At 41.7% G+C, this 24,295-nt stretch overlaps 1 protein-coding gene across 2 annotated transcripts in view; it reads left to right on the forward strand.

Annotated features, from left to right (window-relative positions):
* Positions 1-20,867, forward strand: part of LOC144983676 (NACHT, LRR and PYD domains-containing protein 3-like) — a 121,804-nt gene extending 100,937 nt beyond the window's left edge. For both annotated transcript variants that reach the window (XM_078930711.1, XM_078930715.1), the window contains exons 11-12: positions 17,554-18,772; positions 19,089-20,867. In XM_078930711.1, the coding sequence (XP_078786837.1) occupies positions 17,554-17,926 (373 nt within the window). In that variant the 3' untranslated portion in view covers positions 17,927-18,772; positions 19,089-20,867. The remainder of the gene's footprint in view (positions 1-17,553; positions 18,773-19,088) is intronic.
* Positions 20,868-24,295: the final 3,428 nt, after the last annotated feature.

Raw genomic sequence — 24,295 nt, forward strand, 5'->3', positions numbered from 1 at the left:
ATCCAGGAGTTCTTCATCTGTGTGGTTTTCTGGAGAGTCCAGACTGCAGACTGCAGACTCTGAGGTCAGACTCCATGTTTCAGTTGTGTTCACATCAATATGATCAGTTCAGATGACTGACTGATGCCATGACTACAGAGTGATGACTGACCCCCCCATTCCCACATTACAGAATAATGCAGAAGTTGAATTCTTCAGAGCTTGTTGTGAGTGTGTGTCGAGTCTTTTGGTCTCCCCCAGCTCCTGTGTGACTCGATAGACCATGTTTTCCAAAGGACAGGGAAACAACTCAATCACACATCTACTTTGCTTTGCCTTTGTATTTATTTTGGCAGGTAGCTCTCTGATTTTAGATGGTGATAGGTTGAAAACCTTAAAAGACATAAATCCAAATTTAAATTTAACATTGCAAAACTTAACATGTCAAAAACATCAAAATGGTCAAGAAATTCAAATTATAACCAATAACCAGCATTCAACATAAAATAGATTCTTAATTTAATATCAGTCCAACCAGTTGTGTCTTTGGCTTGGTTTCTGGAGCTGGAGTGGGATTAGACCAAACAAAGATGCAGGTTTAAGTTTTTTCAGTAACGAATGAGTTGAGTTGAGTGTTTTATGTTGACATGGGCATATCTGGCCCGGGTGGAGACTGTAGGTTGGCCCGGGTGCAGACATTCCCAATAACTTTGATGTTGAACATGACAGTATGACCTTTACACACACTCCAATATTGCATTGCTCTGTCATTTCTCTCCATCAAATGTGCCGTTAACTATCTGAACTAGTTCAGCAGCAGTCCTGGTCATGAGTTCTTCAGGGCCAAACCGCTAATCCCAGTTCTTTTGGAAATCTGGACTCATTGTGGATTTCTCTGGAACACAGAGGAGGATTTCCTGTTCTAAAGGTTCTGAACAGGGTTCTGTTCATTTAACTTTGCTGTTGGAAAATTCTACAATGTCTCTTTGACAAGTTTACATGAACCAGCAACTTTGTTTTCATGAATCAGCAACTTTGTTTTCATGAATCAGCAACTTTGTTTTCATGAACCAGCAACTTTGTTTTCATGAACCAGCAACTTTGTTTTCACAAATAAGCAACTTTATTTTCATGAATCAGCAACTTTGTTTTCATGAATCCGCAACTTTGTTTTCATGAATCAGCAACTTTGTTTTCATGGATCAGCAACTTTGTTTTCATGAATCTTCATTCTCTGTAAAATATCTGCAGGGGGTTTAAACTTTCTATTTTCTCTTGATTTGTGTCAGATCCATTAAAATGAATCAGAATCAGAATCTTTTATTATCATTCTGCAGAGCACAATGAAATTTTTTCCAGCAACTCTCGATATAAAAAGGTAGAATAAAATAAAATAAGAATAATGAGCTATATAAGGCATAAATACTTAAATACTGTACAGCAGAGTGGGGTGAATATTGCACGAGTGGGTATTCCACATTAGAATGGATATTGCACATACAGCATGAATATTGCACACATAGTTTAAAATACAGTCAGAGCATTGTCAGCTGTGTGCTGACAGGGGTTAGTGGGTTATGTTAAGTCTGGGGGGAGGGGGCGGTTTCGTTGACCCAGTTGTGTGATGTGGGGGGGGGGGGGGGTGGATGGACCTCACTGCTCTTGGGAAGAAGCTGTTCCTCAGTCTGTTTGTGTGAGTTCTGATGCTCCTGTATCTCTTCCCAGAGGGAAGAGGTACAAACAGGTTATGTCCTGGGTGGGTGGGGTCTGAAGCTATACGACCGGCCTTCCGTTGGACCCGGCTGTCGTACACTGAGTCGAGTTGTGGGAGAGGTCCTCCCACAATCTCCTGTGCGGTTTTCACCACCCGGGCCAAGTCCTTCCCGTCTTGAGCGGTGCAGCTCCCGTACCACACCGTAGCACTCAGACAGAGGATGCTCTCTATGGTTGCCTTGTAGAAGTTCCCCAGAAGTTGTGATGAAAGTCCTGTCCTTTTAAGCTTCCTGAGAAAGAAGAGTCTCTGCTGAGCCTTCTTCACCAGGTGGGATGTGTGCAGCGACCAGGTGAGGTCAGATGTGATGTGGATTCCCAGGAACATGATGTGGTCCACCTGCTCCACCTCCTCCCCGTTAATGAGGAGGGGGGTGTGTGCCACCTTTCTAGTCCTTCTAAAATCCACAATGATCTCTTTGGTCTTGGAGGTGTTCAGGATGAGGTTGTTGTCAGCGCACCATCCTGTCAGGTGCTGAACTTCCTCTCTGTAGTGAGTCTCATCATTGTTGGATATGAGACCCACTACGGTGGTGTCATCGGCGAACTTTAAAACCATGTTTGTGGAATGAATGGCGGAGCAGTCGTGGGTGAACAGAGTGAAGAGGGCGGGACTGAGGACACACCCCTGTGGTGTTCCTGTGCTCAGGATCAGAGTGGATGATGCTGAGTCCCCGATTCTCACCACTTGGGGCCTGTTGATGAGAAAGTCTTTGATCCAGAGGCACAGGGAGGCAGGCAGACCCAGGTTGTGGAGCTTCAGTGTCAGCTTGTCCGGGATCACCGTGTTAAAGGCTGAACTGAAGTCCACAAATAACATCCTGACATAGGTGTCAGGATGCTCCAGGTGGGACAGGGTAGCATGCAGGGCTAGTGAGACTGCGTCCTCTGTCGATCGGTTCTCCCTGTAAGCGAACTGATGACTGTCCAGAGTAGCAGGGATGATGTCCTTGATGTGGTTCAGGATGATCCTCTCAAAGCACTTCATGATCACCGGTGTCAGAGCGACCGGCCGGTAATCATTGAGGCACGAGACGGATGATTTTTTTGGCACCGGCACGATGATGGAGGACTTGAGGCACACGGGAACTGAGGTGAGCTGCAGGGACCAATTGAAGATGTCCAGGAGAACTCCAGCTAGCTGATGTGCGCACAGCTTCAGAACCCGACCTGACACCTTATCTGGTCCTGCGGCTTTGCTGGTGTCGATCCTCCTCAGAGTGGAGCTCACCTGATGTAGCTGCAGGACGAGAGGCTGGGACTGTTCCTCCAGCTGTAATAGAGGACCAGGGTCTCTGCTGCTGCCGGGCGTCTCGAAGAGTGCAAAGAAGGTGTTTAGAGTGTCAGGCAGGGTGGGGTCAAATGTGATCCAGATTTTCCTATTGAAGATGTTTTTTTCCCCCTAATTCAAAGCGATCTTCAATTCTCAATGAACAATTCACTTCAGAATGTGATGATGTCATTTGAAAATGCATTGTACAATTTAGGATTCAAGATGAAGTAATACTTTTCAATTTGACATTTTTTAAATCAAAGCTTTAAATCAAAGTAAAATATATTGGATTTTAAACTCTTATTGTTTTTGTTTCATAATTAAAAATAAAATTCAGCTTAAAATTCAACTTACAATAGTAAGCTTCATTTCATTTTAAAGTTATTTCAAATCAGCTACATTTTTTAATTCACCTTCATGTTTTTTAATTCACCTTCATGGTTTACCAAGTTCCTGGACCTCCAGCTGCATCACTGCTCCTGAACACACTTTTCTGTCTCATTGCAGGTTGCAGTTCTGCAGTTTGTCAGAGATCAGCTGTAAAGTTCTGGTCTCAGCTCTGAAGAAAAACCCGTCCAATCTGACAGAACTGGACCTGAGCGGGAACCAGAACCTGCAGGATCCAGGAGTTCTTGATCTGTGTGGTTTTCTGAAGAGTCCAGACTGCAGACTGCAGACTCTGAGGTCAGACTCCATGTTTCAGTTGTGTTCACATCAATATGAGTCCAGATGACTGACTGACTGACATGACTACAGAGTGATGACTGACCCCCCCATTCCCACCTTACCGTATGCTGCTGCTGAGACTCTGAGGCTCCTTTTTCTCTTTTTTCAGAGGTTCTCATGTAGATCTAGTCTGACAATAATCCTGTCCACAGAGGAATGTTTACAGTCTAACTTTGAATGTAGAAACTGAGTCGGCCTCTCTTCCATGAGCTGGGAGTTTATTCCATAAAACAGGGGCTTGGTGGCTGAACGCTCTACCTCCAAATGTACTTTGACTAATTCTAGGAACCACAAGCAGTCCTGCATTTAGTGAGTGAAGTGTTCTGATTGGATGGTAAGGCACTATGAGGTCTTTGATATAGGACGGGGCCATTCCATGTAAGGCCTTATAGGTTAACAGGAGGATCTTGAACTTGATTCTAGAATCAACTGGGATCCAGTGAAGTGAAACTAACACAGGAGTGATGTGATCTCTTCTGCTAGTTCCTGCTAACAATCTAGCTGCTGCGTTCTGAACAAGCTGGAGACTTCTTCAGGAACTCTTAGGACACGCTGCTAACAAGGAGTTACAGTAATCCAGTCTAGACGTAACAAACGCATGGATGAGTTTTTCAGCATCACTCAGTAGATTTCTGATCTTAGCTATATTGAACAGCTGAAAAAATACAGTTTTCCACGTCTGAGATCTGTGAGCCTTAAATGATAAATCCTGGTCAAATCAAAGCTCTTCAGAACTTCTCACTGGGTAAATGGTCTGGCTGAAGCGCTGATCTCCTCTGCCATCATCAAACTTGCTTCACTTTGTGATTCTTGTTTCCGTCCCATCCGGCCTTCACAGATTCAGGATTTCCAAAAATGAAATGTGCAGTTGGGAAATAAAAAGACACACTAGAGTCTGCATGAATGTTCAAACCTTTAGCCAAAGGGGGGAGGTGGAAAAACACGACCTGTTAGGCTGTATGGCTGTCCACTCTCTCTGTCCTCAAGGCAAAAAGCAAAGCTTTTTTTATTATTCAGTAAGGGAAGATGAAAACATCCTAAATACGTCATTAGAATGGTGTGTTTGTGTCTAGTCTGCATTGCAGGTGTCGTGGTTCCATAAACACTCCAGTACAGAGAGAAAAAACAGGCCTACTGGTGACCTCTGTACATATTATTTGTCACTGAAGGCAGGAATCCAGCATATTTTTGTAATACAATAGACATGCAGTGGCGGTTTTTGATATGGGCGTAGTGGGCGACACCCAATAGGGGGCGGCATTTTCCGTGCCTGAGGTATCTCTCATTAGGTAGAACTTATTCACTGTAAACCCGAACGTTCAGAGTAATTAAATACAATGAGTAGCTAATACTCAAAATTAAAAAAAAACTCTTCTAACTCAATCATATGAAGTTTGCTCAACACATCCCCTGTTTTGAGTATATGTAACTAATAATTTTTAATTTAAAATAAAATATGTTTAAATTAAGTAAATTAAACTTAAAACATAATTAAAGTGTAATATGTAGATTTAAGTATTGCATCCTGGATTTCTTATCTCTCTTGTTTCAGGTGGATTAAACAATTCCTTGCCCCGCATGCTCTCAAATTTTTATTTTCATTTTTCTAAATATTGTAGCAACCTCCAGCCCCGCCTTCAGCCCCTAAGACTCATGGGAAGTGGGAAATCTTGGTGTGAAAACCATGAGTGAGAGGGCTGGAAGCAGAAGTCACATGCATGCTGTTTGGCTGTTTGTGTGTGTTCAAATAAATGGAAGAAGTAGGCAGATGTGAAGGTTCTTTTGTACAACAAAATATGTTGTTTAACAATGTAATTCTTGTAAGAGTAAAATTTACATATGAATTTAAAAGTTTATACCTTTTATAAATTCACAAATATAGAGAAAAGTACTTTCATTAGTTTTATTTATGCATTGCACAGAAAGGAGTGAGTCATTAACATTGTTAGGCAGGTGTTTACAACATTTTGCTGTACAATCTAAAAAGAGGTTTTGGGCTGTAGTTGGAAAGATTAACTTTTTTCCGTTGTTCTATCTTAATTATTTGGTTTCGTGAAAATAAATCATTTTTTGAGTTCATTCAACTTAAAAATGACATGTAGTTGTCTGATGTAGTTATTTCACTTTCAATCAACTTAATTGAATTAAGTTGGTGTAACTTTTGTGTAAATGCACCATGATGTCCTAACGTAAGGCAGCTCAAGGAATTATGGGATACCATTTTCTTTGCCAAACTGGGCAGATTGGGGTTTAAGTGTGCGTTTTTGTCCTTTGTTTTTGTTGTGTAGCTGTTTTACTCTGTTTGAACTAGTAAATTAAACTGTTATTTTTATTTCTTTCTGCACCGTAAGTTAGAGTTTGGTAGACGATGATGACCAACCCCGTAGAGCAGAAAACATAGTATGTCCCATAAATGAAGACCAAGTTCTCAACACCCGAGCTCCTGTCTTGAACTATGAGACATTGCTGGGTCATTCATGTCTTTGATGTGAATAGTTCAAGGTCCAATAGTTGAAACTTTAGAAAAGTGTGCCTATTTAAATTGTTGAAGCAAAATTTATAACATGTTTTTCAGTTAGACCAACTTATCAATTTGAGTTAATTTGCCATAAAAAACTGAGTTGCATGAACTCAATTCAATTAGGTGTTACCAACTGAAGTAATTCAATTAAGTTGGATCAACTTTTTTTCTTTTTAGAGTGTTTTAAGTTACTATTACTCTATTTTTTTAGGCAATCATTTGCCTAAAGAAAATAAGTTTTGAAAAGCATGGTTTTGAGTTTACTGACTCAAACAAATTGATTATCCCTGTACAAGAAGGTAACTAATATATATCGAGTTCTGTCAAGATAAAATTGTTGTTTTTCCCTATGTTTTTAAGTTATGCAAACTTATTCCTGTGGCTTTAAAACTCAAAACTGCGAGTCATTGTAACTGATGACAATTAAGTTGTCTTAATGTGTAAATGTAAGTTATATTTAATGCCAATATTTGACTTGCACAAATTGACACTTTTAATTTAACTGTTATGAAGAAATACAAGTAGCACACAATTAAATCTTTTATGTTATGGAAAACTCAGACTTTTTAGTTAATCAACTCAAAAAAATTGTGACAAATGATTGCCTTAATTTTTTTAAGTTCTGGTAACTTGTTCGGGTTTACAGTGTTCAATGCGGGGCGTCTGCTTTTATTTTGACATGCCTACAGCAGCCTGCATTTCGCGCCTCTACTTTTCCACATCTGACACTGAACATCCACCCATCTCATCATCCTCTCCCCCCTCCACACTTATGGTGCAAAAAAAAGGATGAAATAACTCGGAGTGAAACAACATAAAACAGCCCCATGAAAAGGAATCAGGCGGAAGAAAAACCCAAGCTCAACCCAATTTAGACCAAAGCAGGCAGAGGGGATTATTTCCCATAATTCCACGCTCCAACACAGCAGACCTGACGTGAACGTGACCACCGCCCTCTGCTGCAAGACACTTGTACCCCCACTTCTTTGAGGTGGTCTATGGAACATAAAAAGTAAAAAAATTCAAGAGGGGGGGCAGCTCACCAGTGGCTGGAAGAATCTCACCAACAGGTAATTAGCTGCGTTTACATGGGCAAAAGTAATCAGAATGAACGTCTGATCGGATAGAAAATGCGTCATGTAAACGCGCCGTTCGGAATACTCTGCCCTGATCAGACTCATTCGGATCAGAATTTCTTTCCGAGGAGATAGGTGGGTTATATCGATCGTTTATCCAATCGTGGAGCATGTAAACGGTCATTCTGATCGTGTGTCACTGCTGCTCTGGGTTACGTCACGCATAGACGGTGTTTCACTGAGAGAAAGCTTTGAAGAGCATACGGGACCAACCAGCTGCTCTGCAGACGCCCCGTGAAAAGTTACGCTCCACTCTCGCCCCGCTGGCTCTCCCCTCTTTCACCCCTCATGAGGGAGATGCGGGGCAGGAGGAGCGCTTCGTGCCCCCCGACGCTCACTCGGTCCACTGGCACCTGAGTGAGCAGAGCAGCTAGATTAATAACATTGTGTCTGAGGGGGGGAGGATGCTTGTTACGTGTGCGTTTTGTTGTTTTGTTATGTGTGGGAGAATTCAGACTGCCAGCCGTCCCGCCGCTCTGGGTTAGCGGCTGCAGGACTCAGGAGATCCGCCAGCTCACTGCGGCTTTGGGACGGTCTGTGTGAACCTTTCAGAGCAGAAATGTCGCTCAGTCCTTAGAAACTGTTCAAATAATCACATGGATTTGTGTTTCCAGTTGTGTCCCGGCTAAATAAAGGCTGTTGTTATTCCCACACATTTACGTGCAGCCAAGATGCAGATTGCAGCGTTTCTCGTGTGATCCTGGTTTTTGTGTCCATCAGGCTAATGATGTTAGCCCGTGTTAGCCTGTCCTAAGCTTTCGTCCATCTTAATTCTTCCACAAAACAGCACTGACCACACAGATTAAATAAAACGATGAGCAAACAGGCACTTCATAACATTCATAACATTAATAAAAGCACGTTTGGAAGATCGTCTCATATATTACAGAGCTGCTGCATAAATGTTCGTGGCAGTTGTTTGTTTACAACTGGACTTATTTCCTCATCCAGGTTTTTTTAACACTACTGCGCATGCCCAGATGATTCATTCTGACCGAGTCATGGGAACATTTGTTCTAATCTGAAAAAGGTTTTCTGATCCCATGTGCACGGGTGAATTTTAACACCACCATTGATCCCATCAAGATATTCTGCCCATGTAACCGCGGCTACTGTGAGTCTTTATGTCTAACAATCATCTGAAGGCCGCAGCTGCACCCCCCCTCACAGAGACGGAGTCTGTCAGAAGAAAGGGGGGGGGGGGGCACATATGGCAGGCCATTTTAACATTAAAAAGCTAAGTTTGACTGTCCAGAATGAACATTGTAGAAATCACCAACGTATTTCTGACTAGTGGTAATTCCATTTTGGATAGTTGGAATTGTAATTCTGGATATCTGTGACGTCATTGTGACGAGTGGAAACGACCCATAGAGATATCTATCATGCAGTTTTGACGAGGCCAAAGTGAATGACAGTTACAGATATCTCAAACGTCATCATCACTAGCTCCTCCTCTCCTGCACGGCCTGCAGCATTAAAAAGACGATTAAAAATCGCTTCACCCGCTGGCTGCTCTACGACAGAGATTAAGGGCCACCAAAAAAGGAAAATTACAAGATTTTAAGTCGTAAATTTATGAGGAAAAACTGGTAAATTTACGATATTAAGTGGAAGTGAGCATGCTGAGCAGCAGGTGAACGCCACACAGCAGCAGCAGACCGACTAAACTTTGTTGAAGAGGTGAGCTGAATGTTTATTGATAACGTTCTAAATGTTTGGAAATTCGTTAGTTTGATTTATGATTTATTCATGTTTTATTCATTGATGGGTGGTTTGCAGGATCTCTGCAGCCCGATGAAGCCGTCAGTGTCCCTGCAGATGTCCACCTGAATCCTTTCTTTCTCCATTAAAGACCAGATCTCTACGTTTCTGTGACGCTTCCGTCCGAGGAGAAGCACTTTTTGGCATTTTCAACGTTGTAATGCTAATATAACAGACTATTTTCATTCCTCTTTATTGTTTTATGTTGGATCGGGACGCTTCATCTGGAGGAGAGGTGTATGTAACACTGTTTACTTCAGCATTGGTGTTGGGATGACAGGTTCATGACATAAGGTGACAGATGAACTCTTATCCAGATGAACTTATCTCCTAAATTTACGAGATAAAAGTTGTAATTAAAGAAAACAAGACTTGTTTTTTGTAAACTGGTCCTAAAACCCCGTCGTACTGCTGCAACATGGTGCTAATCAGTGCTAATTACACGTTAGCTGGTGCTATTTGAATGATTAGAACAACACGCTCTGCTCCTCCCCTAAAGTGCGATGCAGACCTAATTTGCATACAGATATCTGTGACGTCATTTCGTCGAAACTCTAATTCAAGATATCTGTAATTACATTTTCCTGAATGAACATTAGAGATATCTAAAGTTTCAGATATCTCTATTCAAATTTCATTTCAAGATATCTGTAACTTGATTATAGATATCTACAATTAAATGACTATTCCTAACTCCAGTTTGAGATATCTACGTCATTTTGACTAGTCATAATTCCAGTTACAGATATCTACATTGTCATGGGAATAATATGTTTGAGGATATCTGAGATTACGATTATGGATAGGAAGAATGTAGTTGCAGATATCTGAAATGTTCTTTTTGACTAGGCAAAACTCAAATAAAGATATCTGCAACACACATCCAGTCTAGCTTTTTAATGTTAAAACGGCCTGCCATAGGCACAGACAGAGGAGCTCAGCCTCCATTACGCAACACCTGGATATCACTGCTGTAAGATCACTCAGCAGCTCATGTCAATGATGTCATTATTTACTAACCATTGTAGATATTTTTGAGACATGTCTTTTCTGTGGTTTAGTTGGGGTCAGTGTTTGATATAAAGACAGCAGGAAAACAGCTGCACTTTATGACATCATAAATAAACTATAAATCATTTTTTATGAATGTATTGAGGTTTTTTTGGAGGATTTCTACTGTTGGTGTTGCACAAAGTTAGGAAAATGCCAAATATTTTTGGAGTAATCCCACTGATGAGTGCTATGATTTAGTTTATAATGTTTGATAAAACCTAAAAATAATATTCACAATAATTTTTTTTTTAGATCCAATCCCTCTGATATGTTTCACAAAGACTCACACAGGACGTCCCACACCAAGAAATTATTGTCCAGCTCTAAAAAATGATAAAATAACAAAGAAAACTGAATGATTTGATTTGTAATTTGTTATTATGAATATTTCAAGGTTTGTTTGTTTTGTTCTGCAGCATCTTCATATTTGTATCATTTTGACAGAATATAATTTTATGGAGAGCAAAATATGACACGTTATGTAAGGCTTAACTTGAGTTATTCCAGATGTTCCTGTTTAGTTTTATTCATATTTATGTTCAGAAAAAGATAAAAGATAAGGAACACAAAAGGATGTTGTCAAATTTTGTATATTTTCCGGGGGGGGGGGCGCGCTGGTGGAGTTACTCGCCCAGCGCGCAAGTTAGTGTAAAACTGCCACTGTAGACATGTATATATAGAATCTATTAAATGCATAATGAAAAGATCATAGAAAATATAATAGAACCCCTGTTCCCCTCCATAACACCCCTGTCTGGATCTCCTAAGACATGTCAAACTCAGGCCCCGGGCTAATTTTGGCTACTACAATTATATTTGGCCCGCGAGATGATTTCAAATATGTATTACATCTGGCCCGCCGGCCCGTTATACAGCGCACGTACCGCTAATACTAAAATTCCCACAATTCTGTCCTTCTTCCCCCACTTCTTGTGTTGACGCTCATTAGCAAACCTGCTACGAAGCACAGGCTCAAATCCAGATCTTGGTGGTAGTAGCAAATATTCAAAGGAGAACTTTGAAGGCCGAAGTGGAGAAGGGTTCCATGTGAACAGCAGTTGAACATGGGTCAGTGGGTCCTAAGGGCTGATGGCCAAACGAGAAATAGAAAACAGAAGCTTTCAAGACAGATGGGAGACCGACTACATGTTCATCGTGGTAAAGGACAAACCTGTCTGTCTTGTATGTGGCGCCAACATGTCTGTCTCAAAAGAATATAACATACGACGACACTATGAAACCAGACCCCATGACAAGTATAAGGATCTGAATGCAAATGAGAGACTAAAGAGGTGGAAGAGATGAAAAAAGGTCTGATGTCACGGCAAACTATGTTCACCAAAGCAAAATCCCAAAGTGAGGCTGCAGTACAGGCTAGTTTTATTGTGGCGCAGGAGATCGCCAAATCAGCCCGGCCCTTTAATGAGGGAGAGTTTGTAAAAATGTGCATGGTCAAAATTTGCGAGGTCGTTTGCCGGAATAAAAACAGGCATTTATAAATGTAAGCCTGAGCAGAAATACTGTAGCCGAGCGTGAATGTGAACTTGCCACCAATCTACAAGAACAGCTGATGAGAAAGGGAGAAGATTTTGTTACATACTCACTTGCTGTGGACGAGAGCAGCCACACCTCCGATACAGCCCAGCTGTCAAGTTTATTCGTGGAGTGGACTCCAATCTTTGCGTTACAGAGGAACTTTTAGGACTAAAATCCATGCATGGCACAACGACAGGAAAAGACATCTTTGAGGAGGTCGATGGAATGAAGCTGCCTTGGGATAAGCTTGTGGGACTGAGCACTGATGGAGCAGCCGCGATGTGTGGTCAAAAGAGTGGATTGGTCAGCAGGATGTGAGAGAAGATGCGGGAAAAGCAGGCAGGCGAGCTTACAGTTTACCACTGTATCATACACCAAGAGGCCTTGTGTGGCAAAGCCTTGAAAATGGATCACATTATGAGCTCTGAATCACCGTCAGTTCAAGTCTTTCCTAGAGGAGTTGGGTGCAGACCAGTGACATGCCCCATCACTCAGAGGTGAGGTGTCTGAGCCGAGGAAAAGTTGTGAAGAGATGCTTTGAGCTGCGGGAGGAAATTTGTCTGTTCATGGAAAGCAAAGGGAAAGACACAACAGAGCTCAGGGATGAAAAGTTTCAATGTGAGCTTGCATTTCTATGTGACATCATGAATCATCTGGACGCGCTCAATCTGCAGCTTCAGGGGCGCCCACGTCATCACAGACGTGTACGACGCCGTGAGGGCTTTTAGAACCAAGTTGGGCTTGTGGGAGAGTCAGATGCAGCAGGGAAACCTGGCTCACTATGTGCTGCCAAGTCATGAAAGAGCAGACCGCTACCGCCGTGACGCCTTTTGCACAGTTCGCTGAAAAACTCATTCTACCTGAGTTTACCCGACGATTTGTCGACTTTGAAGCCCAAAAATGTAGATTTGAACTTTTTAGCAACCCCTTTGTGTTTGATGTGAATACCGCACCAAGCAATCTCCAAATGGAGCTTATTGAGCTACAGTGTAATGACACGCTCAAGTCAAAGTATGACTCTGTCGGTGCTGAGCAAATGCTCTCTATGTTCGGCAGCACATATCTGTGCGAGCAACTGTTTTCATGAATGAAAATGAACAAAACACCACATAGGAGTCGTCTGATTGATGAACACCTTCATTCAGTCCTGAGGATTTCTGACTCCAGAAATTGATGCACTTGCATGTAAAAAGCGATGCCAAGTATCTGGCTTGGACCCATGTGCATCATCAGAGTAAAGGGACAGTGAAAAAAACTGAACTGGATGAATATTATTTTATTTACTGCAGGCATGCTCTGTTCAAAGTTGAAAGAGTGTTGGCCTTGATGGCCTGTGGTGAAAAGATTTAGGTTACAATTAAAATGAATAAAGTTAAAGATATAGAGGCCTGATTTTTATTTCAGTTTTTGTTTTTATTATTTTCTTAAACCTGTTCTGGGTTCAGTATTCAAGCAAAAATTCAATTGTCATATATTAAAATGGTTAGTACAGTAGTTTACTGTATCTCAAAGATAATAAAAACATAAATAAATGAATAAGAAATTGGTTTGGCCCTCGTCAATGTTCTTCTTTTTAATTTTGGCCCTCTGTGAATTTGAGTTTGACACCCCTGTCCTAAGAGATCCAAAAACAAAAATGAAAAACCTAAAAGTAGAAACCCCACCGCACAATAACAACACACACAAACAAACCAACAGAGGGACAAAACAATACACACACAGTACCACCAGTACCACCACATCCCCCTCACCCCCCACCACCACCAAACCCCAGATCCCCCTGCTGCCAACAAGGTCATCATTCCCGTCAATGGAGGAGGAAAGGAGGGGGACGACAAGTGAACCAACAAACTACAACCAAACACACAACAACGAAACAAACACAAAAATCCCAACAGACATCAGGGGGGTATTCCAGAAAGCAGGTTATGCTAGCTCCCACGATAAGTTTGAGGCTAAGGAAGTTGATAACCTCAGCTTTCAGTTCCAGAAATGGAGGTACGTTTCAGGGTAGGTCAAGTTGCCATAGCAACTCATGCTCTGAACATAACCTGGTCTGGAGCAGGTTTAGTTGAAGGTTAGTTTGTTTACAGAGAGGTGAAGCAGCATGGCGTGTCCATTTGAAGATGATTTAGTGGATGAAGAAGCTCAGATAATACTTTTTCCACCATGAGAGGGTGATAAGACCACATATGGATGTTGGAAAGAGAAACTTTTTTTACATTGTTGATCTAGCTTAATTATTTGCTTCAGTTAAGATAAATCATTTTATTTAAGTCAGTTTAAAAATAACACGTAGTTTTCAGACAGTTATTTTCCTTTCATTCAAATTAATTCAATGAAGTAGGTGTAACTTTGGTGCTGCTGTTAGATCGGCACGCAAGGGATTGTGGGATACCATTCCCTTTGCCTGTCTGGATGGATTTGGGTTTAAGTGTGGTTTTTTGACCAAATGTGTTTAGTTATTTAGCTGTTTTACTGTGTTTCACTGAGTTATTTTGTCCTACTGTGCTTAAGTCTCTGCACCATGAGTGAGAGGGAGGGAGAGGATGATGAGTTTATGTAGCACCTTTACAAGCACTTTCTGTAATTACAGTGATGGAAAAATCTTTAATGAATATTTGCACTCCATGCATTGTTTTTCTGTCCTTTTTATTGTTATAAAAATGAGAATATCTGCCGGCTCAAACTTAGACATTTGAGAGTTCAAGAAATATCATTAATTAAGATGGAAAAAATATTAACGGAGCAATATGACATTTAGTTAGATAAATATGTAAATTTGAGTTGTATAAACAATTATTGAGTTTTATAAGTATATAAATATATATTTATAAACTATAATATATACATGATTCAAAGAGGTTCATTGTGTCTATCAAATTATACTGCGTATTTAATTTATTTTTTATCAGACGCTGGTTTGTTTTGTAGCGTAAAACCTTCATCCACCTTTATCAGGGTCGTCATCAGATGGTGGTGTGTGACGTCTTTAAAAACAGCTGATTGTGACTGAGGCGGAGTCACCTGTCAAACTTTGACAAGTGACTCCGCCCCTCGATGTCCGTTTTTTGCTGGAGGATGTTGCTCCAGGTATGAGAGAGCAGGAAGGCCCCCTCATCCCTGTTCATGGAAGTGTCATGTCACACCTGCAATAAAACGTACATCGGAGAAACAGGACGCACCTTCATCACAAGAAAAATAGAACATCAAAAAGAATGTGAAAAGGAAACAAATAAAATACTAACAAGAGCCAGACGACAACAGGCAGTACAAGAAAATATGAAATCAGCCATAACGGACCACTGCAAGCAGGAAAACCACATCATGGACTGGGAAAAGGCCAAAGTCCTCCGCACTGAAGACAACAGACACCACAGATGGATCATGGAGGCGGTGGAGATCCAGAAGTGAGCCCACACCTCCATGAACAGGGATGAGGGGGCCTTCCTGCTCTCTCACACCTGGAGCAAATGAGAAGATGTCTACACTCAGGATGTAGAGGCAGACAGAAAAAAGAAAACACATCAGTGAGGTCAATGCATGTAAACCAGGAGTGGGAGTGGTCCAGTTCAGCCAGGGCTACGTATGGATTAGGATCAGAAACGGTTGAACAGCTCCAAATGTTATATTCAGCGGGTAAATTGGTGGGTAATTTACCGACCCATCATCTGTGGTGCCCTTAGCCCACAGATGAGGTGTCTGTCAGTCAATTAAGGCCTTCATCAGGCGATGGTCAGTCTGTACACGACCATGACGGAGAGTTATCTGAACGTGTTCTAGGGGGGCTGTGTCCTCCCCCAACCATGATGTGATAAGTCTCTGCTATGGGAGAAAACCAGACTTGGGACATCTGGCGCGTTTTAACACTCCACCAAATTCTTTAGACTGATGTTTGGGACGCACTGTGAGGGAGGGGGGGTACTCTATCAGCTGACATCAGAAACCACGCCCTGTGAGGGGGTGTGAGCTGCGCTTCTCCTGTTAATGTCCTTCTGTTAGGTGTAAATGACCTCTAGATTCAGGCTATTACAGTTTTATTTTTGTAAGTCTCTCTTTTTGTATAACGTGGTTTTGGCTTTTATTTTGAAGGAAGTGCTAAACCGGAAGTCGTCAGGCAAGTGAACGTGAAGGCTGCACGTGCTTCATGTCAGCCAAAACGGTTAAAATAGTGTCAAAGTTTAAAAGAAACCATAGTTTACAGCATTCCATAGCACCTGGTTGATGAGGGAACAAGGTTTGTAATATTTTATGTTTTGGTGATTTAGGTCTGTGTTTTCACATCATTTTACATTGTCAGCACATTTTATTTGCCCACTAGGTGGCGCTGTAATGTCAAGCTAATGCTGAATCAGTTTGAAATGAATGCTAATATTAGGATTTATTTTGTTTATACAGAAGAAAACATCATTTTATTGTTAAATAGTTCTGTTAAAAATACAGTTACATTAGTTGATTAGCATCAAAGGTTAAAAATCTTAGAGGAATAAATTAATGTTTTAAAGTAATGAATAAAACTAAAGTCTTGAAATGGTGAATAAACGGTAAGAGATGTAAAATACATTTGTATATTTTGTAGCTTTACGGTGTGTTCACACACACACGGTGAAATAAAGGCTTGTGGACCATCAGTCTGAGAAACCATCTTTTCAACCAGGGGGGGCTACATTAGGGCCTTCCTACCAGGTTTACTCATTTCTATCTGTAAAGAAAAATCACCTGAGGGGGGGTCAGACGGGGAGATGAATGTAAACATTGTCTGTCCAAGCCTTAAAATCTATTTTTTTTGTTTTGTTTAGTCTTATCATAACTATTCATGTGTCTGGAAAAGCTGGGTGTGAACTAACAGCATTTCTCTGCAGTGATTCCAGAAAAAGTTTCCTAACAAATATCAAATTTCTCAGCAGAAATGAAATCATCTGTTGTAGAATCAGAGATTCAGGAGCCTCTAAAACTGCAGCTGTGTGTGTGTGTGTGTGTGTGTGGGGGGGGGGGTCCATCATCCTGTTCTATCAGCAGTTCCCAGACAAACCTGCTTTGTCACACCTCCCTGTCCTAAGTGCATCTCATTGTCCTGTTTTTCTGCCCCCCCCCCCCCCCCCCCCCCCAGAGGGAAGACGTTGTCTTTCTTCACTGCTCTGTCCTGTCAGACATCATCAGATCCTCCTTGCTGCGTTTCATTTGCTTTAGCATACACTGCTTCCCCAATCCCCTTGACCTCCAGCTGTCCCCAGAGACCCCGCTTCTCTTTTTCTACCTTTAGCCATGTCACCAACACAACTCCAACTAAACACAAACACACAATTCACACACACAACCACAAATGGTTTGTTAAAACGCAGACAAAGCAAAGGACAACAGTCCATCACTTTGAACACGATAAAACTTCTACACAAAAGCACAAACTACACAACACAACACTTAAATATCTTAACCCCTAAACAAATAAACTATCTCACTGAAATGAATCCATTAGTATTTTCACCTCCAAATTCTGCACGGCTGAAAAGCGTCTGAAGTGTCTGATTCTTCATCTCTTCTGCTTTCTGGATCTTCTACTCTGACAGAAGAGGGATTGACAGAAAATGCTCTTTGTTCCTAATTCTGCCTCCAAGTGATTCTTTGTTGTGTTGTATGGTGTGCGCTTGTGTAGCTTGCTAGCTGCTATTTTCATCTGTTGTTGTGAGAAGTGGGCAGTGTGTCATCAGGGCGGGTCCCACCTGACTGAATGGACCAAGTTCCTGGACCTCCAGCTGCATCACTGCTCCTGAACACACTTTTCTGTCTGATTGCAGGTTGAGGCTCTGCAGTTTGTCAGAGATCAGCTGTGAAGTTCTGGTCTCAGCTCTGAAGAAAAACCCGTCTAATCTGACAGAACTGGACCTGAGCTGGAACCAGAACCTGCAGGATCCAGGAGTTCTTGATCTGTGTGGTTTTCTGGAGAGTCCAGACTGCAGACTGCAGACTCTGAGGTCAGACTCCATGTTTCAGTTGTGTTCACATCAATATGATGACAAAGTTGTGTTAGGACTGAACTGCAGACATGAGGCTTTGGTCCAAGAGACTCCTTTAAAGCGCGTGCAGAAGCAGCAGCCTCACGTGCACGCTCACATGCACTCTGAGTCCTGCTGTGTTTCAGCAGATGCAGCTGAGAGTCCAAAGGGTTAGGGTGACAGAGTCCTGCTGCAGCTGGATGCTGCTCTGACAGACACATCCTCCACAAACATCCTCACCTTTTCATCCACAAACATCATCACATCATCCATCAAAGCTCCCAGCAGCTTCTGACTCTTCATTCAGAGCTGAAGTCATGCTTGATCAGGGATCAATGTCCAACATTTGCTGCTGACTCTTCCTCATCACTTCCTTCTTCTCTCTGCTTTGATCTGTTGGAGCTGAAAGTCTCTGCTTGAAGGGCTGCAGCAGAGAAGGACTGGAAGATCATCTCCTGAAAACTGGGAGGAAGACTTTCCAGCATCCTGCTGCTGAAATTCTCCCATGATTCAGTGCTGTTTGGAGAAGAGCTGAGCAGAAAGAGGAAGTGGACTTTTTCTGCTGTTGCTGCAGAAACATCAGTTGGTTTGGATGCAGCCACAGGCTGATGTTTGACTTTCACACATCTGGACTTCTTTCCTGAAGCAGCTGCATGTTGTCCTGAATGTTCCTGAATGTTCTTCTTCTCTGCTTCTGCTGGACTCTTCTGATCTGCTGCTGTTGCTTCACATCTTTGGACTTTTTCTAAACTTTCTGATCTTCTTCAGCTCTGAACTCTTTATAAAGAAGTGAAGGATGAAAAACAGGAACTTTGTCTTTAAACTCAACTCTTTCTTCTGGATTCAGGTTGAGGACCTGCAGTTTGTCAAAGACCAGCATTCCTGCTCTGGTCTCAGCCCTGAAGTCCAACCCGTCCCACCTGACAGAACTGGACCTCTGGAACAACAACCTGCAGTCTTCAGATGTTCAGCAGCTCCAGGATCTGGTGGAGAGTCCAAACTCCAAACTGCAGACTCTGAGGTCAGTAGAGGGTTGGAGTCAGTCCAGCTGCTTCCAGATGTTTGGTCCTAAAGTTAGTCTGAGAGCAAAGATGCAGAGTTTCCTGTGAAGCTGCAGCTTCTCAGTGAAGCTCTGAGGAGAATGATGACAGGCTTCAGGACAACAGTCAGCCAATCAGAGCAGCAGAAGCTCCAACAGGTGAAGATGACAGGAAGCTGCTGCTCTGAACAGGACTGAAGCTCCTGCTGCTCTTTCTGCTGCTGTGCTGCATCAAAGACTGACAGACCAGGATCAGGAGACACTCCTTCATCTCTGTCTCTCTACTTTCTCTCTGCAGGTGGAGGTGAGTCTGATGTTCCTCCTGGAGGAGCAGAGAGGAGCAGCAGCAGCAGCTGGTCTGCAGAGATGTGGTGACTGGACGGTGTTCCTGGGAGGTGGAGAGCAGAGTGATGGAGGAATCAGAGGAAGTGGAGATGAGTGTCAGAGCTGCAGCAGGAACTGATCTGAGATCAGCTCCACTGTTTCTCAGTTATGGTGCTGCAGCTCCCCCAGTGGACTGATGGAGAACTGCACTTCCTCTAATTCTAACTTCTCAAACGTCACTATGGGGTCAAATTGTGAAGTTTGGTCTTTTCCTGCAAATAAACTCTGATATGAATTTGTAACAACAACCAGTAAATAGCTGGTAAACTAACCTGGCTCCAGTTAGTTTCCATTTTAAATAAAAAAGTTTCCTCTTGGTTCAAAGTAAACCTGGACGGTTTCTCTAAACTGATGTGGATGGAGGCCCTAGCTCTAGCTGGAAACACTGCTACAACGTGAAGGGGATTGTCATGGATGGTTACCTCTCAGGTTGGACACGCCCCTGACCAGGTGCCAGAGGTTGTATTGATGATTGAGGATCAGATAGAAGAGTTGGAGCAGCATAGCAGCCCCAGTCTGCAGTCTAACAGTGGTGACATCAGGCTGGGCTCATGGGCTGATTTGGAAGAGACAGAAACTGTCAACTTTGTAGGGGAGAGCTGCCATTTTCTGTCAAATCCTTGTTCTCCTGTTTCTTTTAGTGGTCAGACAGTCAGCATGTAGGTTTGGGACTTTTATTTTGTAGGATCTGAGGGAAGTTTGTTTCTCCGTTTACTAGAGGTGTGTTCTGTTTGTTGTGTTCGCCTTGGCTCTCCCTGAATTTAAGATGCTCCTAGAATAAATTCCAGTTATTTTTTATCTCCACTTCTTTGTTTTTTCTACACATTTATCTGAATTATTTCACTTATTTACGTTTTCTAAAGTCATGTGATGCTGCAGCTACTAAATCTGATGGATATAAACCAGAAATCCACAAAAACCAACAGAATCAAACAATAAAAATGTACAAATGTATCTGAAATAGACATAAAAACTAGTTTGAATGATGTTTTTCTGCGTTAAATGAAGGAGTCACCAACGTGAAAAGAGGAAAAGTTGATTGAATCAGTGATGAACAGAAGCACAAATACAGAAAGACATCCTCAGCGGGGGGGTTACCAGCAAACAGCACCTTTAGCCAAAATAGATCCAGATGTGAGAATCAAACACTCCTCTACACACTGAAGCAAGCAGCTCTACAAAAGGTTCTGGTTCTGTTTGGAAGAGGAAAAATCCCAGCAGAACTTTAGTCATCAACAAGTTTAGGAAAACGTCTCTGCTGCAGAACACAGGAGAACCAAACCAACTCATGTGTCTGTGTGGGACTGGAAGTTCAGAAAAGTCCTCATGGCTTTGAGATGCTTTTTGGGAACAAACAGATCCCAGAGTGGAAAGCCCACACCATGACAGCGCCGCCTCCTTTAAGGCTGGAAGCTACATCTCCAAAATACACTTTGGTGGCTGTTTTGGAGCAGATGAGAACTTTTTCAAACGCTAAAAACGTCTGCAGTTAGGAAAGTACAACTCTGTTGGACAACATGCTTTTATTTTGAAAATGACAATGACTTGGTTTCATTTAAAGTAGATTTATACATGTGTGTATTTGTTATTTACAATGATGTTCTTACTGCAAACCTGAAAGTGAATCCTTGAAAATGACATCATGTGAAATAAAGTTTGAATGATTGAATAAATAATTAATAATCAACACAGAGCGCTGTGTGTCTGCGGGATGTTTGTGTGCATTTATACATGCCAACATATCCCAGAATTCCCTGGTTTAAGCACCATCATGTTTTAAAAACAACTTTATTCCACAAAAAAGGAAATAAATCCAGTAGAAAACATCAAACTAAAGCTTGGTGGGTGATGCTAAAGCTGCTGACGCCCTCTTTTTATATTTGATTATTATTGAAATATAATCATTACAAACTCTCAGACACAACCACACAATGATGCAAGGCACAGCTCTACACACACAAAACAACGTATACATGTCTAAAAATCTAGAAATCTTTCAGCATCAATGACATTTCAAGGCATTTAACAATCTGGACTCTAGATCAGTAACTATTCTGGAGCAGATTTCCAAATGTCATCAATAAAGGATTTGAGTTCTGAATCCATTCAATGAGGAGAAATACAGTCTGACTTCAATTTCAAACACAGTCAATTCAGATGATCTGTTTTCATTTGGATGCATTTCTTTCATTTTGGGGACTACGGGCCATTTGATGAATTTCCATAGTTGATCACCTGATGTGTCTGTTATTTTAGATTGATGATACTTTACTGTTAAAGTCATGGTAGAATTGACCTTTAAAGGATTTGTTTACATATTTATCATCACATTTTTTCAGTGAGTTTTATTTCATCTATGACTAAATTTGGTAGTTTAATTTTAACATTGGAAGACAATATTCTATTTCTTCTTAAATGGATTAAAGCAATTGGAATTTCTCTGCAGGTTTTCTGAAATTCCTTGGTTGAACATTAAATATCAAATGGACTTTTGAAGTCTCTTCATTGAAGAATTTCTCCATTTGAATCCAGAACATCGTTTCCAAAATGATCTTGAGGTCAAACCAATTCTGATGAAACATTGTCTTCCTGTTTGTGGTCATTACTCTGTTGTTCCACAGGGGGGCGCAGTGAGGCCAAAACTAGGACTACATAGCATTTTCCACTGGAAAAGTACTTGTTGGGGAAATTCTGAAATCTTTAGAGGAAGTTTGGAAATTTCAAAGTCACATCAACCAAAAATCTAATCCACCGACTTTTTTGAAGATGTTTTTGGGAAAATTAAACCAGAATGAGTCAGGATTAGCTAGAAAGTCTTGAAACATTTGATTCTGAAAGTTCCAACCATTGATTCTAAATCAATCGTCTTCACACCTCCCTAATTATATTCCTGAATTAGTGGAGATTTTCTGATGAAATTGGTCTTAATTCTCCAAATAAATGTATAAATAATTGAGTATTTTTTTTATTCTTTGCATTAATGTAGAGAGATTGTCACGGATATATTAATGTTGAAATTCCTTCTGATTTGGAGAACAAGTTTCCTCCAAAAATGGTTCAATCTCTGATAAACTGCAGCAGCAGATCACAGCAGCAGGTGGCAGACATTACCCATAATAAGCAAACTGAGAAGAGGAGACTTTTTGACGTGGGATTCCAAAGCAGATTTTGGTAGAACGTTTCTATTTCTGAATATTTCAGTGTTTTTAAGCTCAGCAATCACTCTTTTATTCTCAAACACAGTCAGTGTTATTTTAATAAACCACACAAGCCTTCTAAAGCTAAAACATCAAGGAGAATACACACCATGATAGCACCACCACCATGCTTTCACAGAGAATGCTTCTGGAAAGAGACGATGAAGCTTCTCCTTCGTCCTGTTGACTCATTCAAGATTCAAGAACAACTTTATTAATCCCCGAAGGGAAATTTAGTTGCAGTAGCAGCACTAAGGAAAAGGGGGGATAAAGACAAGCACAGACACAAAATATACAGGGAAGAAAGAGGAAAAAATTTGAATAAAATAATAATAGAATAACTGTACACTCTGTAACTCTAGATCTCTCATGTACATCCAAGTCTGCCAGAAGAATTGTGGAGCCTAATGGCTGATGGCAGGAATGACTTCTTGTATCATTCTCTGGCACAGCGGGGGTGTATAAGTCTGCCGCTGAAACTGCTTCTCAGGTTGTCCACCTCCCTAAAGAAAGGATGGATGGAATGTCCATGATGGTCCCCAGTTTAGCCAGTAGTCTGTCCCCCACTACCTCCTCCAGATTGGCAGGCTTGGAGCCAATAACAGACCCTGCTTTTCTAATGACTTTGTTCAGTCTGTTGGCGTCCTTTGCTTTGATGCCAGCACCTGCAGCAAAGAAGATGGTGCTCGCCATGACAGACTGGTAGAACATGTGGAGCATCCTGCTGCAGACATTGAAGGACCTGAGTCTCCTCAGGAAGTAAAGTGTTAGTGTTTGTGGACCAGTCCAGTTTATCGTTTAGATGTACACCCAGGAACATGTAGGACGAGACAATTTCTACATCCGTCCCACCGATGCAGACTGGGGAGGGCGGAGACTTTCTCCTGCTAAAGTCAATCGCCATCTCTTATGTCTTGGCCACGTTTAGCTGCAGGTAATTTTCCCCAGACCACCTGACAAAACGCTCCACGAGGCTCCTGTACTCCTCTTCCTGTCCATCTTTCACACACCTGACCACAGCTGTGTCATCAGAGTACTTCTGGAGGTGACAGAGCTCAGAGTGGTGTCGGCCCCCACCCTTGCCAAATGGGGGGGCCTACTAGATGAAGACTGCAAAAGGTTCAGGACCAGGGGAAGAGCACCACACAGCAAACGCCAGAAAGGATTCAAGGGTTCAATTGCAATTTAATCAAGTAAAAACCATGCAAATCACAGCAAGCCCAGTAAAACACTTAAATCCACAGCAATTCGTTTAAAAAGGAAAAAAAACAATTAAAACCCAATAAAAGAGAACCCTACAAAATTGTGTTGACAAAAATAAAAATGAATGGAAAAACTGTCCATCAAACACCAGGGGGAGGCAGATCCTGCAGGAGGCCACAGTCCTCTCTTGGTCTTCCTGAGCCACCAAAGTCCACTCAAAGGTGCAGCAGGTTAGTCCTTAAAACAGCCACCTGCAATATAAAAAAAGATCCTGCCAGCATCCACGTACTTTGAAGGAGACCCAGCCAAACTTTATGTTACTTTGGGGTGCCACAAGACAGGAGGGCGGTACTCACACTCTGGCAGAGCTGAGGGGCTCCTGTGTTGCTTATCAGGGTGTCAGACACACATGGCAGCTTCTGAAACATTTCTCATCCAAGTGATGGAGATTGATGATCTTCACTTCCTGAAATGACTCCAAACTCCATCCTTTTTGTTTAAGGATGATCTAATTTAGGTTCTCTATACTTTCAATTTTCATTGATTGATGAATATTTGTAGCCTAATAGCATCTTTTTGTTGTCTTTCTGAAAACCTTTTTACTGCTTAACTTCATGCAGCTAAACTGTTAAAGTCCATCAATCATTCATCTTCTTTTGACATTTAACCCTTGCTATCCCAGGATTTATGGTTTAGCTCCTTAGATTTAAAGTTTGTGGAA

The sequence above is a fragment of the Oryzias latipes genome, chromosome 2 (genome assembly GCF_053564925.1).
Source record: "Oryzias latipes strain Hd-rR chromosome 2, Olatipes_Hd-rR_3.1".
Classification (NCBI taxonomy): Eukaryota; Metazoa; Chordata; class Actinopteri; order Beloniformes; family Adrianichthyidae; genus Oryzias; species Oryzias latipes.